The sequence below is a fragment of the Leguminivora glycinivorella genome, chromosome 11 (assembly GCF_023078275.1).
Source record: "Leguminivora glycinivorella isolate SPB_JAAS2020 chromosome 11, LegGlyc_1.1, whole genome shotgun sequence".
Taxonomy (NCBI): domain Eukaryota; kingdom Metazoa; phylum Arthropoda; class Insecta; order Lepidoptera; family Tortricidae; genus Leguminivora; species Leguminivora glycinivorella.
Window position 1 is genome coordinate 15,360,373 of NC_062981.1, and position 15,732 is coordinate 15,376,104.

Below are 15,732 nucleotides of genomic sequence, written 5' to 3' on the forward strand. Positions count from 1 at the left end.
CATCTGAAATGCTTTATTATTCTACGTCGTTGTCGTGAAACTATTTCCATTTTCCTATTTCCTTATGTTAAATTGAATAAATTCCGTCACCAGCACCGATAGCATAAATCGCGCGATAAACGATAAAACACCAGGCCGTCCCTATCGTACTTACAAATAGTCCGAAAGGGACAGCCTATGTGCGTAGCCGAATGCACAAAAACGCTCACGATAATATATCTTTCGTAGCTATCTATCTTTATCGCCCTTGCATATTGGCGCGACAGAGCCAGACTACCTTTTTGCGGCGTTTCGATTTCGTTTCGCGTCGCAGAAATGCCATTTGGCTACGGGGCCTGATGTTTTATCATTAAGCGCGCCTGCCTGCTTATCAAGCGTAAAATTTCAGTGAGGTATGCCATACTTTATCAGGAACATGATCATTTATCTGCTTTCGTTACCTAGTAAGGACTAGGCACCTGCCTATCGTAAAAGCTAGCAATGTTAGCATGTGGCACTTTTAGTATAGCACAAATAACAATCCTATATTACTTACTTGACAAAAATGTCGGGTCAGTATAAAGATAAGCAAGGACAGTGATCATATAATCCAGGCCAAATGTTCAAGCATAATAACCACGCTATCTATCTATCCCAGTAACCATTTAGAGCCGCAATTAAAAACAAACAAAGCATTAGAAAGCTCAAACACCGCCGCCTGTCATAGAATTTTCTCTCAATTACTGCAATAAAAATAATATTGTACGTAAACAGAAACCGCTTTGAAGTACTCGCCGACTGCTACCGATCGGTCTTATGCAACCCTCACCGTAAAACTATACAATGCGCCGACGCACAATGAAACCATTTCTTCAAAGACCTTTTATTTTGGCCCAAACATTGGTATTGGGGTATTGTCGTCCCCCTTTGTGAGTTATTTACCGACTTTTGGGTTAGTTGGAAAAAATGTGGGTCTCAATACTCTCGATCCGATAGAATGGAGTCATCAGAGCGATGTGACTGCGCAGGGCTCAATGCTAATTTAAAAATAAATGCTAATGTTTGGTAGCGCCAGCTTTGGTAGCTTCTGACTTTTTAATACATTGAATAAATACTGGTTTTAAGTCCGATACATGTATTGCATTATTCATGGTAATATAAACAAGTTTGTGTGACGTTTACGTGTACTTGTATTCTATGCTTCCGCATTTTAATTTAAAGAAATTAAAAATCCATTCTGAGACGTGAAATAACTCTACATAACTTAATGGTGTGGGAAAACGTTAACTTAATTTCACCTATCATGTAGGCGAATAAAACATGAGAAGCTAACTTTTGTAAAAAAAATGCCCAAGATGCTCCTCATTTTAATAAATTTATTTGCAATTTAGGTAGGTACATACCTACTAATCGTACCTACATAGGTACATTTCACTAGATCACTTTGTTCTAAAACTATCGGAATTATATTAGGCTTGTGCCGTTTCGTTCGTTGATCGGAGCGCTCCGATCTCGTTCAATTGCTCCCACGAACTAGTTCGCTCTTTTAGGTCTTTGCTCATTTAGTTCAGTCAGACCAGCGACCACTACGGTCGGAAAGATCAGAACGAATGGGATCGACTAGTGTCAAAATGATACGAATATTCCACAGACAATAACAATTCCGGGCCGAAAGGTTGTAAGTAACCGAAGCTTAATATGAAAACCTGACGTTTTTGTTTCGCTTTGCTAAATACCTCGCTCCCGGTCGGCGCCGTCACACACTTTCTTGATCCAAACCGCTCGCGCTCGCCGATCCTATACTGAACCACTACTTGTACTATTATATATTCTGTGACTGAACTAAATGAGCAAAGACCGATTCACAGAGCACGGAAAGATTCAGTTCATTTCGGTCATTGATGGGATTTTATTCCTAACAGTTCATAGTTCGTGAACGACACAAGCCTAAATTATATGCCTAACCATAAGAATCATCCAAAATCAATGGTCTTAAATTAAAGTGTCTACCGCGTTGTAAGTGTTTAGAATTTTTTTTTTTAGGAAAAGTAGGTTTCTTATTTTTAATTGTCTGTTATTTACGCACATGATCCATTAATTAAATTATCGCCCTTGAAATAAAAGAAAACTCAATAGAATACCGGTCAAGTCATCTCAGCAATTCCCGTCAACTTTGTACAATGCCACGTCAGCAAATTTTAATTGATCCTATTTTGTTACCAACATTTTGTAATATAATTCGACTTTCGTAAGATATATACAGGATAATTTTTATAATTAAGAAAATATAGATACTAGAGATCTGTCCTAATGACGAAATAAAACTTAATAAAATCTAAAGGCAATTTATCAACAAAATCTTGGTAACAAAATAGGATCTTAATTAAACAACATACTTAACTTTCCCTTAATTTTTGTACAAACTTTTCGAGAACTGCTGATCTTCTGTTTAAGAACGGGAAAACGAATTTTAACGATTTCATAACTTCACACAATTAATATGAAATAAGTTGCAAGTGACAAATTTTACTGCAGACGGTCAACTTTTTTATCTGTCGCGTTATTTTTCCATTCGACTTATTAAATAAAAATTGGGTTTGAAAATAAATAACTATACTGTCCATGTTTTTCTGTTTGATAATTTGACTCTATCTGTCGTTCATGATATATCTAAAATTTATTGTTTCAATAGTGATATACCTAATTAAGCTTTTGTATTATATCACGATTGTATAAAATACTATATTAAATATTTTTTGGCGATCGGGGTGGTGTAGTGGTTTTGCACGTCAGCCGCGATAGCTGGAGACCCGGGTTCGATACCCGGCTTCACCACCAGTGGGCTTGATCGCTTTTTTTTGTATGGTATCTATTTCAGTGTATACCTAAAGGCAAGTTCACTATTGGGTAGCTACACTTACAACTCGAATTTCCCAAAAAAGTAATTTTATCTGAGATGCACAGATGTTCCAAATACCTAACAAGTGTTTTACTATACCAAAGTTATAAATTTAGCTACCTGCCTGAGTATAAAACATCGTAAAAGTAGAAACCAAAATTTCGCCATTTGCAAATATCAGTCATAATCATAAACCAGCTAGTTTGCACTTACATTCTCTTAAAATCACACTATCCTAACTGAAATATTAATAAATCTACATTTTCAATCTTATTCGTAACGAAATTGAGTATAAATAAACACGACATCTGTTTACTTATTTTTTTTTTTAAGAATCATATTTCGGTTTTAAATCTTTTGAGGTATCTTAAGCTTATTTCAAACAATAGACAATCGCAATTAAAAACAAAGATAAGAAGTTTGAAAGATGCCGCGTGGTTGTTTAGGTCAACATAAAACCAGGTAGTCAGGTCAGACCTTTACCGCCAGTGTGCGCTAACCCTTATCAGTTGGGTTATCATAAATGTTTATTAGTTTGTTTTTATTGTTTATTTCTATGCATGTTAGAGATAAGCGGGTTAAATTGGTCTTTTGGTTTGGTATTTCGTTTATTACAGGAGTTTTAAAGTTCATACAAATATTTTTGAAATAACAATGACCATGATTGTTTGTTATATCGAAACATTTGTAAAAGGTATTTATTGTATGACCTATCGTGTTATTTTCAGTTATGGTATTTTATTTCTATAGAACTCTTATACTGTACAAAAAGACAACAAACTTACAACCCGTGACTAAAGTCTAAAAATTAAAATAGGCCCACGACGCGGCGTGTCAATTTAAGTTCAAGATAAAAGAACTATGACATGTATACCTATATATATCTATGCATTTATGAAAAATGAAATTTTGGGACCGTGGAGAATTAAAGGGCTTGTGATTCTGAGAAGGAAAAACATAAAATTTACCTACCTTGAAAATAATATTTTTCTTGAATCTTCTCGCGAAAATGCCCTTTTCTGAATCTAAATAACCCGAATTTAAATAAATACAATGGCATCTGATTTCATCTGAATAAGCTTAACGTGCCGAAATAAAAGCTTAGAGAAACATTTTAGTTTATAACTAGACGTTGGGAATAAATCAAATTATTTTATTGATTTTTTTTAAGTACACCACCGCCGCCACCAGTGGGCTTGATCGCTTTTTATTTAGTGTATCTATGGTATCTATTTCAGTTTATAATTTATAGAGCTAGAGTTAAAAGAAAGCTAATAGATTACATTTCCCTGCTCAAAAAGCCTTTTTCATGTAAGGTCTATTCCTCTACTGGAACTAGCTTCGGCAAAGCATAAAAATAAATATTAGTTAGGTAAGTAATAAGGTATAACATACCTACGTTGTGTTATTAAAACTAGACAAAACCAAAATATTCGTTTTAAAAGCGACGATTGAGTAAAAAAAAAAACCGGCCAAGTGCGAGTCGGACTCGCGCACCGAGGGTTCCGTACAAACCTGCATTTGATATGAATTTCAACTTGATAGCTCTACGCGTTCATGAGGAAAAAAGTAATAAGTTTATATTTATTAAAAAATATATATTTTGTAATGTAACTAAAAATTTAAGGTTTTCGGAATTTTTCCTTTATGTGTGCTATAAAATGTTGCTTCATGCCAAATTTCAAGATTCTAGGTCGACTGGAAGTACCCTTTAGGTTTTGATTCCCTTGCGAGTACTTGCGAGTTTCAAAATATGCAGCTTAAATTGCTGTTTCTTTTGATTGCGTTGACATAGAAGTTTGATTTTGTTACAGCTTAAAGGTATTATAGACCTGAGTATTTGGTATGAATTTCAATTTAATACATCTACGCGTTTATGAGGAAATGGGTAGTAAGGTTAAAATTATTAAAAAAAAATATATTATGTGATGTAACTAAAAATTTATGGTTTTCGTAATTTTTCCTTTATCTATGCTATAAGACGTTGCTTCGTACCAAATTTCAAGATTCTGAGTTCACGGGAAGCACCCTGTAGGTTTTGATTCCCTTGCAAGTGTCGAAAATTTGCGGCATAAACGGCTGTATCTTTTGATTGCGTTGGCTTAGAAGTTTGATTTTTTCACAGCTTCAAGGGACAGTAGACCTGAGTAATTGATATAAATTTCAGCTTCATACCTCCACGCGTTCCTGAGAAAAAGGGTCTTGACTTGACAGACGGACGGACGGACGGACAGACGGACAACAAAGTGATCCTATAAGGGTTCCGTTTTTTCCTTTTGAGGTACGGAACCCTAAAAATCGACAATCAAGTTATTGCCGGTTATTCCGAGTGTGGATACTGTTAGAAACACTAGTTGTTGACATGGCGAGCAATATGTTCGGAGTGGCTTATTTACAAACACGACGTACAAAACATAAATATTCAAACTGCTGTCACATAAGTAATGGTTTATTTTATGCCAGCATAGTACATAAATATGCAACCTCCAATAATTAATACCGATTGCAGACCTAGAAGTAGGTAAGGTAAGTGTAAATATTTATTGTGTAAATTTGTATTCATCTGTAAAACTAATTATAATTAGAATTTAAAATGTAAGTAAGTAGTTGCACCTAGGCAAAACTCTTGCATATGAAACTTTTAGAATACGAATACCAAATCAATTCAATAGTACATTACATCAGAGGCCGAGAAAATGAGGATTTCCGGCCAAGTGGGTATATACGGCCGAGCGAGCGTGCGAGCGAGGCCGGATAGGGATACGAGACCGGGAATCCGTTTTCACGCCGAGGCATGTATAGTGCTTTTCTCAAACATACAATGAAATAAAAAAAAATGCTCTAAAGGACAATATTTTATTTATTAAGTGACAAAATACAAATAGACATATGAATACTAGTAATTAAACGAATTTCACGTGCAAACGTCAACGATAAAAAGCTTATTCTAAAATTACATTACAATACATTGTTTGTGAACGATACGCTAGGATCCATTTTGGAACCAAATTAGAATACACTCAAACGTCAAATGTGACAAGTATCCAGGTCACACAAAAATCAAAAAAAGTGACATGACAGTACTGACAGCTTACTTAAAAAAGTTACTTTGCAGGCCTAGGCCTAAAAAATAATATGAAATCCCTTTACAGTCCTCTCGAGTTGTTGCGCCCAAAAAACGATACTTCCCAGCCCATTTTAAGGAACGTAAAGACAATATTTCATTGCATGTTTGAGAAAAATAAGTTACATTTTTCAAACTTCGAACGCTCGAATCGCATTGCATCGAAAACAACCCGGAACAAACTTTTCCGCGCGATCTCGAAGTTTCCCGTGGCGCGGGAAAGCCGGCAAGTCGGCCCACCGCCCCGCCCCTCATCCATCCCGCTCACACGCGGCTAACCGCAACACGCTAATTCTTTACACGCTGCCTTTCTTTACATATTGGCTTTGAGGTGATTTTATTTCTTGTAAAGTATTTTTCAAAAAGTTGACATGTGATTCTAAGTTTATAGTCATTAGAGTTAAAATAGTTACAGTGCGAGACTAGATTTAATCAAAATGCAGGATCAAAAATAAAAACTCAGTCTACAGTATTTGAAGCATTTATTAATTAAAGTTTATTTTAAGCGTGCATGAGAAACAAACACGTCTGTAATCCGCTTAAAATATGGCAATTAAAGGCGTCAATCAAAAACTCCTGTCGCTGAAATAGCTCGCGTGCCCCGTTAATGAAGTGCCACCCCGCGAGTGCTCCCGGCTCCAAACATGAAAATCATAATTTTTCATGAGCTCGTTGATAGGTTTTCGCGCCGGCCGCGGTTTCCCGCCGCCCCGCGCCCTAATTACCGCCGCCTCACGATACGTCACCGCGGTGCCTCAAAAAAATCCACCCATCCCTCTCCCACTCGACACCGGTGAGCCGCGGTGTCCCACTCCGCTGAGCATTTTTATAAAAACGCAGAGACCGACCGCTACTGTCCCGCTTCTACCCGCTGCGGCTCCGCGGCGCCCGCACCCTTCGTCTCCTTCCCGCTTTTTACGAGACGCAGGGGCCGCCACCCGGGTGGGGGGCGGCGACCGCGCGAACGCAAAATATTGACCATCGGAAAAAGTCGCGTCGTATCGCAGTCATCAGTCGAAACCGAGTCCTCGCGAGCACGCGTCCCCTTCGCTGCGACTTCGGCGCGAGTCGTGAGTCTTCGGATTGCGGTCACGGCGATCCCACCGCCCGCTTATTTTTCGATCCCCGCCCGACGTCTTCCGCGCGCCCAACAAGTGGCGTAGTCGCTCACACGACGTCGCACCCGCGTGAGCAACTTTCCGGAGCGCGCGACTTTGTTCCGAATTTGATCGCGTGTTTGAAACTTTTTCCGAGTGTCTATAAACTTTAGTGACGTGACGAAGGACTTCAGTGGCGTGTCTGTACGAGGGTTAAACTGGAGTCGATGCACTTACCGCACGCGAGCCCTCCCGCAGCTAGTATGGCGGATGTATACTCCCATATCCACGACTACTACCGGCAGAGCCACGGGGAGCTGGTGCCAACTGGATCTCCTGCGGTTTTATGTTCGGCGCTTCCTAACCACTGGAGGTCGAACAAGTCTCTACCGGTGGCTTTTAAAGTGGTAGCCTTGGATGACGTTCAGGACGGGACGCTGGTGACCATCAAGGCCGGGAATGATGAGAACGTGATGGCCGAGCTGAGGAACTGCACGGCGGTGATGAAGAACCAGGTGGCGAAGTTCAACGACCTGCGGTTCGTGGGGCGCAGCGGCCGCGGGAAGTCCTTCTCCCTGACCATCACCATCAGCACGTTCCCTTGCCAAGTGGCTTCTTACACTAAGGCCATCAAAGTCACAGTTGACGGACCGAGAGAACCTAGAACTAAACAAAGTGAGTATCGCTAGTTTTTGTCTTTAATTTTATTTTCCAGGTATTTTTAGAGCCTGCTTTAAGCTTAGTTTTCTAATATATTTTATAAAAAAATAATAACCGGAAATAACAATAATCAAATATGTCTAAAATTCAATGTGATAGTTATAATTTTCTAGATAGGTAACACGAAGAAGAAATTAGCAATTTTTTTTTAATTGTACAATCTATTCACTTTTTAAAACTAGCAATAGAAAGTAGTGTTGCGCGTACGCTGGCACTGATCCAGCCCAGTCTCGCCGCTGCGGCTGCGGCCCACCGCATTGGAAATAGGTCCAATATCCACCATTTAATTCTAATAAACTTTTTAGTATGAGAAAAGTTAATCCGGCCATATTTCTTGAAAGATTTCTAGCGCGGTAAATTAAATGTGGAAGACAAACTTTTTTTAAACTTACCTACCTACCATGATTTAAGATTTTTTTCATTTAGCTTTTGAAGTTCATCGGGCATTTATCAACAAGTTAATTCTAATAACATTATTTACGAAATAGAAAAGTTAGTTGTACAAGTACATTTCTCGGCGCGGCGAAAGTAAACTTTGCTGAACATTTTGTTGGATCTTGTAAAAAGTTTATTACTTAGGTACCTACTTAAAATTTAATTTTAATAACTTATAACATCATATATTTAAATATCTTTTAATTAAACTTCAACTCGCTAAAATAAATCAATAGGTAAATATTAATGATAATACTTATTTTAACTTATACATACTAATATTATAAATGAAAAAGTGTGTGTGTCTGTTTGTTTGTCCGTCTTTCACGGCAAACCGGAGCGATGAATCGACGTGATTTTTTAGGTGGAGATAGTTGAAGGGATGGAGAGTGACATAGGCTACATTTTGTCTCTTTCTAACGCGAGCGTAGACGTGGGCAAAAGCTAGTACTGGATAAAGTATTAAATTATGTTATAAAAAATTTTCCGGCATAGATGATAGATTGAATAGTAAATGAATTGTCGATGTATTATTATGTGGATTCAAATTTCATCTACTATGAAACTAGGATCTTAATAGCGCTGTTTGCTTTGATTCCTATTAAGGCGAACAATGCTGCAAAGTTTCTTAAGTACTTAAATGCATATAAGAATGTGCTCATAAATCGAGTGACATCCCCATTAGTGCAGTTGTTCACCAATTCGTGAGAAGAACATCTTAAACTCATCCACGATGGCTCGTTTAATCCTCTCTCCAGAAATAGCCAGATTGCCCGCTTTTACAGTCGAGATAAATGTTTTGACAGGGCTTAAATGGTTATTGATGTTCACATGTAAACATGCCTTTTAAATTGTAACAATGAGTTGTATGAATACATTTGTTTTGACAAAGAAAAGGAATTTTACAATTAAAATCAAAGATACATCAGAAATACTGTTCGATATGAAAAGTAATAATAGTTATTTGTTATACAAGGGGGCAAAGTTGTATTTTAACGCCGAGTGTGGAATTGAAAAACGAGCAAGTGAAAGGATTCTATAGTTGAACCACGAGCGAAGCGAGTGGTTCGAGAATAGAATCCTGAACTTGCGAGTTTTTTAACACACGAGAAGTAAAATACATTTACACCCGAGTTTTTCCCCTCACTATAGCGAGGAAACTACAACGCAAAAAATGCGTTTATCACTGCTTCCAGTAGTTCCACAGGTGGTAAATCATCTTTATTACTAGATTCACCTACTTTTATCAACTTTAAAGCAGTTAATTTAACTTTTTTCAAGGTCAAATTACTTTACCCACTTGTGGATAAAATGCGTTTTTACCCGCTGGTATTAAAGGACAAAACACGTGTTTCCGAGCTAGTGAGGGGAAAACGAAATTATCCTTCATTTAGCATTTAATTTACATGCAAAATTTGCTTCATAACAATTACTGGAATTGGGATTAATTAACGGTCAATTAAATGACAACTTATCACCACCGTTTTATTAATATAAATTGATTCCGGTATTAAAGCATGCAAACAGTTAAACGTTTCTTTGAATCCTTCATTACAAGCGCCAGCATTCCATTCCACACAACTGTAATTATAAATGTTTTGACACCACAAATCTATTTCGGATGTTACGGCGTACCAAGATGTCTGTATAAACAGAGCCGCCCAAACTTCGGCCAAGCATAAAAAGACAGTGTGCGGAAAAACTAACATCCTCGGGCGATAAACATCAAAGGGAGTTAATAAAGCTATCAATGGCGTCGCGGCTTAGGGTAATTAAAGCCTGTAAAGACTTTGAGGAAATAAATAAATTTTACTTTAAAATGTACAGAGGAAAAAGATTTTGTGAGATTCTTCGTGTTACAGTGAGTTTTACATGTTTTAGACGGCAGTAAAAAGTTGAAAGTTAATTAGTATAAATTTTAAAATGAAACATCGGGATTATGAACGTCTGTGTGATTACATAATACTTTAGTACAAACAGACGCTACAAGATTTAATAAACTACCTACGAGAAATGTTTCTCCAAGTAACCGATACAGTAAATTTCATATTATAATCAAAGTCCATATGACAAACTTCAATACGCACAACCCTACATTCAAAATTAATATGAGCCTAGAAGTTTCTGCGTCACAATAATCCTGTTTAATATGCGGCACTTGCAGTTCCAGCGGTTACCAAGTTTCTTGAGCGGCCACGGGCGTAGCAGATGTAAACAATCTCGGGTCGCGTCGTAAACTCCGTTTGATCTCCCCGACCCCGCTCCCCTGACTCTAAAATATGGATTTTATGTCCCTGAGCTGCTAAAATACCCACACGCAGAGACCCTCATAACCCCGAGTCGGCATACTCGGTATTGGACGTTACCAAGAACTCATGACTAACCCGAATCCGGAGTTCAGGGAGTAGGGAGAGCTTATTAGAAAAATACTTCAAACTGTTGTCATTGTCACTAACTTCTTAGCTCGGGTACTTTAAACGTGCTAAAAACAGTATCAAAATCTATAGTATTGTTATTGTTTTAAATAACCATTCGTTGGTTATCTAAAACAGTGTGATTATATAAATGTCCCACATAAACCATTGTTAATATAAATAAGAGACAAATCTCCTAATAGTCGGTGTACACCGACACCGCCGAGTTATGAGCCATAACACTCTGATTCCATTTATTTAACGCGCGCCCGTCACTTTCATTAATTTACGAGTGACAACACGCACAACACTCGCTTCTCGTTCGAGTTATTTAACGCTTATTTGACACTTAAGTCGTATCTCACGCGTTTATTGTCCTGGTGGTACCAATTTGGCCGCGATGGCTTTTGATTTGAAACTCTCTTTAATGTTCTTTTGTTTTCCAAGACGCAAATAACTGGCAGTAAAACCGACGATATCAACCACGCTACAAAAAGCTCCAGCCAAATATTTATCCCAAGTATAACGAGCGGGCATTAAGAATTACTCTGGTTACCCTTGTTAATAATTCGAAGTCCCGCATCCGTAAAGGGTCGGGGAACTGGATATAATTGAATACTGGCATTAACAAATGGAGCGGGACGTTTCCGAGTTCCACATTTAACTTATTATTGTTTAGTCGAGTCCTTTCCACGATCAACGCGACACCAGCGGCCCATCCATCACGTCACTCGAAACACCCGCGATTGAAGAATAACTTTAGAGCCAGCTAATCCACCAACAAAGGATTACGTTTACAACAACAGAGTGAGCATTAACAACACTTTAAACTAACAAGACCGATCATCAACTTGATACCAAAGCAATCGACGTTTAAAAAGAGTTAAAATTAGGAAATTTACACAACTTGCACAACAAACTTCAAGAGTCGCTAAGAAGCTGTGTTTACATCGATCACAAAGTAGACGAAGAGCTCGTAAACAGTTTAATTCCGTAATAAAAAGCCTATACACCTGAACTATATCGATCTATCGGATTAAAAACGCCGTAAAACAAAAAAGACGGCAGTAGTGTCTTCAGTAGGCTATTGATTAAACAAATAAAATCGCGTTTCGCTAGCTGAAAGGCGATAGGCAACGTGACGGTGGAGGGTCGTAAAAACGTATGGCACAGAGGAACCGACTAACTGCAGTAGTAAACCGGCTCGTTTTGTATACAGGCCCCTTGTTATAGCTCGGTAAACAGAGCGCGGCCGTGTGTCGCCGCCTTTACGGCCAGCCTTTGTGACTTCAGTACGGACGTGGCTTGAGACGGTGGCGATTCTGACAAACAATCACACTGGTACTAAATTGGATTTGTCGGGATTCAATAGCGTATTTGTTGGTTACATTCTCATATCGTTATCTGTGTCCCTTCATTCAAAATCAAGGAAATTTCACTAAGCTACAAAAAACCGAGAACAAATAATTCAGAACATAAATATGTGGAACAAGACAGGAAATCACACTGTCGTAGAAGTTCACAATTAGTACACATAGGCTGCCGTGGTAAACCACGCCAACACTACGTAAAAAAATTCGAACTCACGTTTTGGACCTCCTTAGGTTTTGTCCTAAAACCGAAAACAAATTGATACAACAGCAGGTATACTAACGCCATCGAAACTTTTGCACTAAGACTTATTGTAAGAACTCCTTGAACTTTTTTTATACCAAAAGCAATACGCTAAACTGTTTTTCTTTTGTTACAGATTACGGGTACGGGCACCCCGGCGCCTTCAGTCCGTTCCTCCTGAACCCAGGTTGGCTGGATGCGGCCTACCTCAACTACGCGTGGGCGGACTACTTCAGGCCACCACAAATGCGGGATCAAGCCCTTGTTAAAGGTTCGTATTTTTATCATCGCAATTTATTTAACTTCACTAGAGAACTTCACTAAACAGGACCTCGATTCAACGTATAGAGTAAAGTTTAATAATTTCTAGAACCACGAAGAACTTTTCATCGCATGACCTCCTTATTAACAATGAATACTCGCAAATCCCTCGAAGAGGATCAAACAAAGCACCCCGTGTTTAGCACTCAAAAACTCCCAATACATCCTTTTTTACCGGCATTTGTTAATTTAAAAATTCCCGATTTAGCAAACAGCACTCGAAAACATGTTGCTTGCAACAGCACCCCCTCAAGGCCGTACAATGCTAAAGCGGCTCAAATAAAAGAAGCAGCTCTTGAGCGCTGAAAAACAACACCGCCCCGACCGAAGCAAAACCACCCGTTGAAGTCCGCGTAGGGGGAAGTGGGGAGCACCTATAGAAAAAGGATAAAAAAGCATCGCCTTCACGTTCGAGAGAGTGTGGAGTCAATTTTATTCCAATGTAGGCGGCCGCGCCACCAGCCACTTTTTGTTTCCGTCGTTGAAACGCGAGGAGCGCTGTACTCAAACGCCTACAGACTTTTATTAAACCTACATTAGCTTCGTTTGCACAGCAGAATTCATAAAGTTGGGAAATGAATAGACACCTTATTTTTATTACTATACTCGTACGTCGAATATTTGCCTGTTGGGGTTTTTCTTCCGCTTCTCTAATTTTACATTTCGCTCTGATGCTCTTTCCGCGAACGAAGCTTTCAATTAAAATTGAAGCTTTTTTATTAGCTAACTAAAATTCGAATGAGTCGAACCTAAGTTTTTAATCGGAGAGGTCATGAATTATTTGCATCTTTGCGTTTCATAAACATGGCTAATTCTTTTAACCCTAATTAAAAATAACGGACAAAGCAAAAACAGAATCAAACCCAACGAGCGGGGATCACCTCAATCAGGCGCGACGCCGATATTGGCCCCCACCTCGCCAAATTACCCCCTACTTACGGCCCCTCCCACCCTCACTGCCTTTAAAGTGGTCTGCGCACCACTGCTACTGCTTCAAACAGAAAAAGTGCAAAAGAGGCGAGCTCGCACCACCTCGGAGCCCTTTGTGGCCCAATCTGCGCCGGCATCGTGTCCTTTTTATGCGCCTGCTTCTCTTACACGCTATCGAGAATCAAAGCTTGCACGGAGCTACAAGAACATTTTGAACACTGCTGCTAATGAAAATTTCACGTTTTCCGAGCCCTCTTTGTCCGCTCTGTGCGATACCTCGCTCCTTATCGCGATGGAGCTCTGTGGCACACGTGTTCGCGCGTGCTCGGCATCGCTAATGTCCCGACATGTACTCTACTCAACAGAAAGGAGATGTATCGTGCCGAATTACGCCGGCGTGTCTGCTCCGTAAAAGACGACGTTCGGATAAATAAATATTGCACCCTCGCCCTCCGATATTGCGCTAAAAAAACATCCCTTTCGGTGAAGCCGCCTTTAAACGCCTACAGATTGTACATTATCCTTAGTACGATTATGCACCCTCGTTGTTCAGGGAATCAACGGAGTGCCCGCGGGCCCCGGGCGTCCCCGGGGAGCCGTATCTCATATTACGTCATGTCGGCAAATCAGACTACAGTAGCCGTCGTTAAAACCTGAATATTTTGTTTGATGGATATTTAACGTTTATTTTTCCTTGTCAACAGGTGGAACCTTGCCGCCTCCCGTCCCGCTACCGGGAGCTGATCTGTTCCCGTTCCCTCCTGCTATGGCTAACCTGCCGCCGGGGGCAGGAGGCCTGATACCTCCACCCGGCGCATTCCTGCCTGGCAATGGACTCTTGCCTTTTGGCCCGCATCCTGGTGATTTGGCATTGAAGTCGTTGCCTCCCGAGCTAACAATAAAAAACGGAATGAGTCCCTACGATGCTTTGAGACAGCTTCAAAGCAACATGTCTTCATTGGACAATTCTAGCGCGCGTTTGTCTCCGACAAGCAGTAGACAAAGCGGCAGCCCACGCAGCATTATCAATGCCAGTCCGGATAGATCGAAAGCGGACTCGAAGTCTGAAGTTAAGTCAGAGGCCACAATCTCGGATGAGTCCGACGAAGAGCCGATAGAGGTGGTGAAATCTGCATTCCATCCTACGCGACCTGCGAACGTTGAGTTGCAAGAGATGAAACAAGTGCAGGCAGCGGACTCGACAGTGTCAGATCGGCCGCGTATGCGCAACGAGCTGAAAGCACCCACGCAGCGCACCACACGCATCGTCTCAACCAGTCCCACGTCTACTAAAATCTCCAACGGGACGATATCAACGCACAAATCCGTTTGGCGGCCATATTAACCGTAGTAGTCAAGTGTTATCTTATTTGTAGTATCCGCTCTTCTTTGAGCCTGTTAAAATGTGATAAACCAATGAGCTTGTACATAAGGTGTAAAGATTTAAATTTGATTTATACGAGATATTTATTGTTAGCGCGATGTAAGATTTGTGATTTAGGATTTCTAGCTGGTCTAGATTATTGTACCGTTGCATGTAAATAGATATTATAGGTACTTTAAATAAATGTAAAATACGGCTAGTATTGCACATGTGTTCAAGCTTGTCTACATTAGAGTACCCAAGTATTGTTTATTTTTAAATATTTTATTAGATAGTACTTCATAGCGACCTTTAAACCATTTAGATGTAACTAGATGTATTTGACGATTTTCTTTGAAAATGACTGATTACTATTAATCTAAGAATACAGAGACTTGTATCATTGTAAATAATGTAAGTAAATATTTATTATCTTGACAAAGTGTAGATATAGTCATAATGGTAATTGTACCGATTGTAAAAATGTATTTAGAAAATCGAGATAAAGAGAGTATTCTAAAAATTAAAACTTACTTTTATTGCACACCTCAATTCACCCCCATTGTGTTCGAACAATCAACAAAGGAGGTAACTTTAGCTAAGGATCAGAAGGACTACCGCGGGCCGCCACATTCGACGTATATCCTCCCTGTCATACTTACATATGAATTGATAAGTGCGACAGAGAGGGAAACTGTTCTCAGACCTTTCCGGGTTACTCGATGAAGAGCCATGTGGTTATTGTTTGTTGGTATAAGATGAAGCACATGACAAGGCGATATGCGCCATATTTGCGGCAGAACACGCAATCTGTCAAGCACATGTTTGCGAAGGAC

General features: G+C 39.5%; 1 protein-coding gene across 1 annotated transcript; it reads left to right on the forward strand.

The window, feature by feature from the left end:
* The first annotated feature begins 6,743 nt into the window (after nucleotides 1-6,743).
* LOC125231110 (segmentation protein Runt-like) lies at nucleotides 6,744-15,402 on the forward strand. The gene is made up of 3 exons (XM_048136464.1): nucleotides 6,744-7,774; nucleotides 12,419-12,553; nucleotides 14,238-15,402. The coding sequence occupies exons 1-3, from the start codon at nucleotides 7,327-7,329 to the stop codon at nucleotides 14,876-14,878; spliced, it is 1,224 nt and encodes a 407-aa protein (XP_047992421.1). The 5' UTR covers nucleotides 6,744-7,326; the 3' UTR covers nucleotides 14,879-15,402.
* The last annotated feature ends 330 nt before the right edge of the window (nucleotides 15,403-15,732 follow it).

What these genes read in the sequence shown, in the direction of transcription:
- LOC125231110 (XM_048136464.1), top strand. Translation starts at nt 7,327, where the DNA reads ATGCACTTACCGCACGCGAGCCCTCCCGCAGCTAGTATGGCGGATGTA. An exon ending in AGAACCTAGAACTAAACAAA is followed by an intron (nt 7,775 to 12,418) that starts GTGAGTATCGCT and finishes CTTTTGTTACAG; the next exon opens with ATTACGGGTACGGGCACCCC. An exon ending in GGATCAAGCCCTTGTTAAAG is followed by an intron (nt 12,554 to 14,237) that starts GTTCGTATTTTT and finishes CCTTGTCAACAG; the next exon opens with GTGGAACCTTGCCGCCTCCC.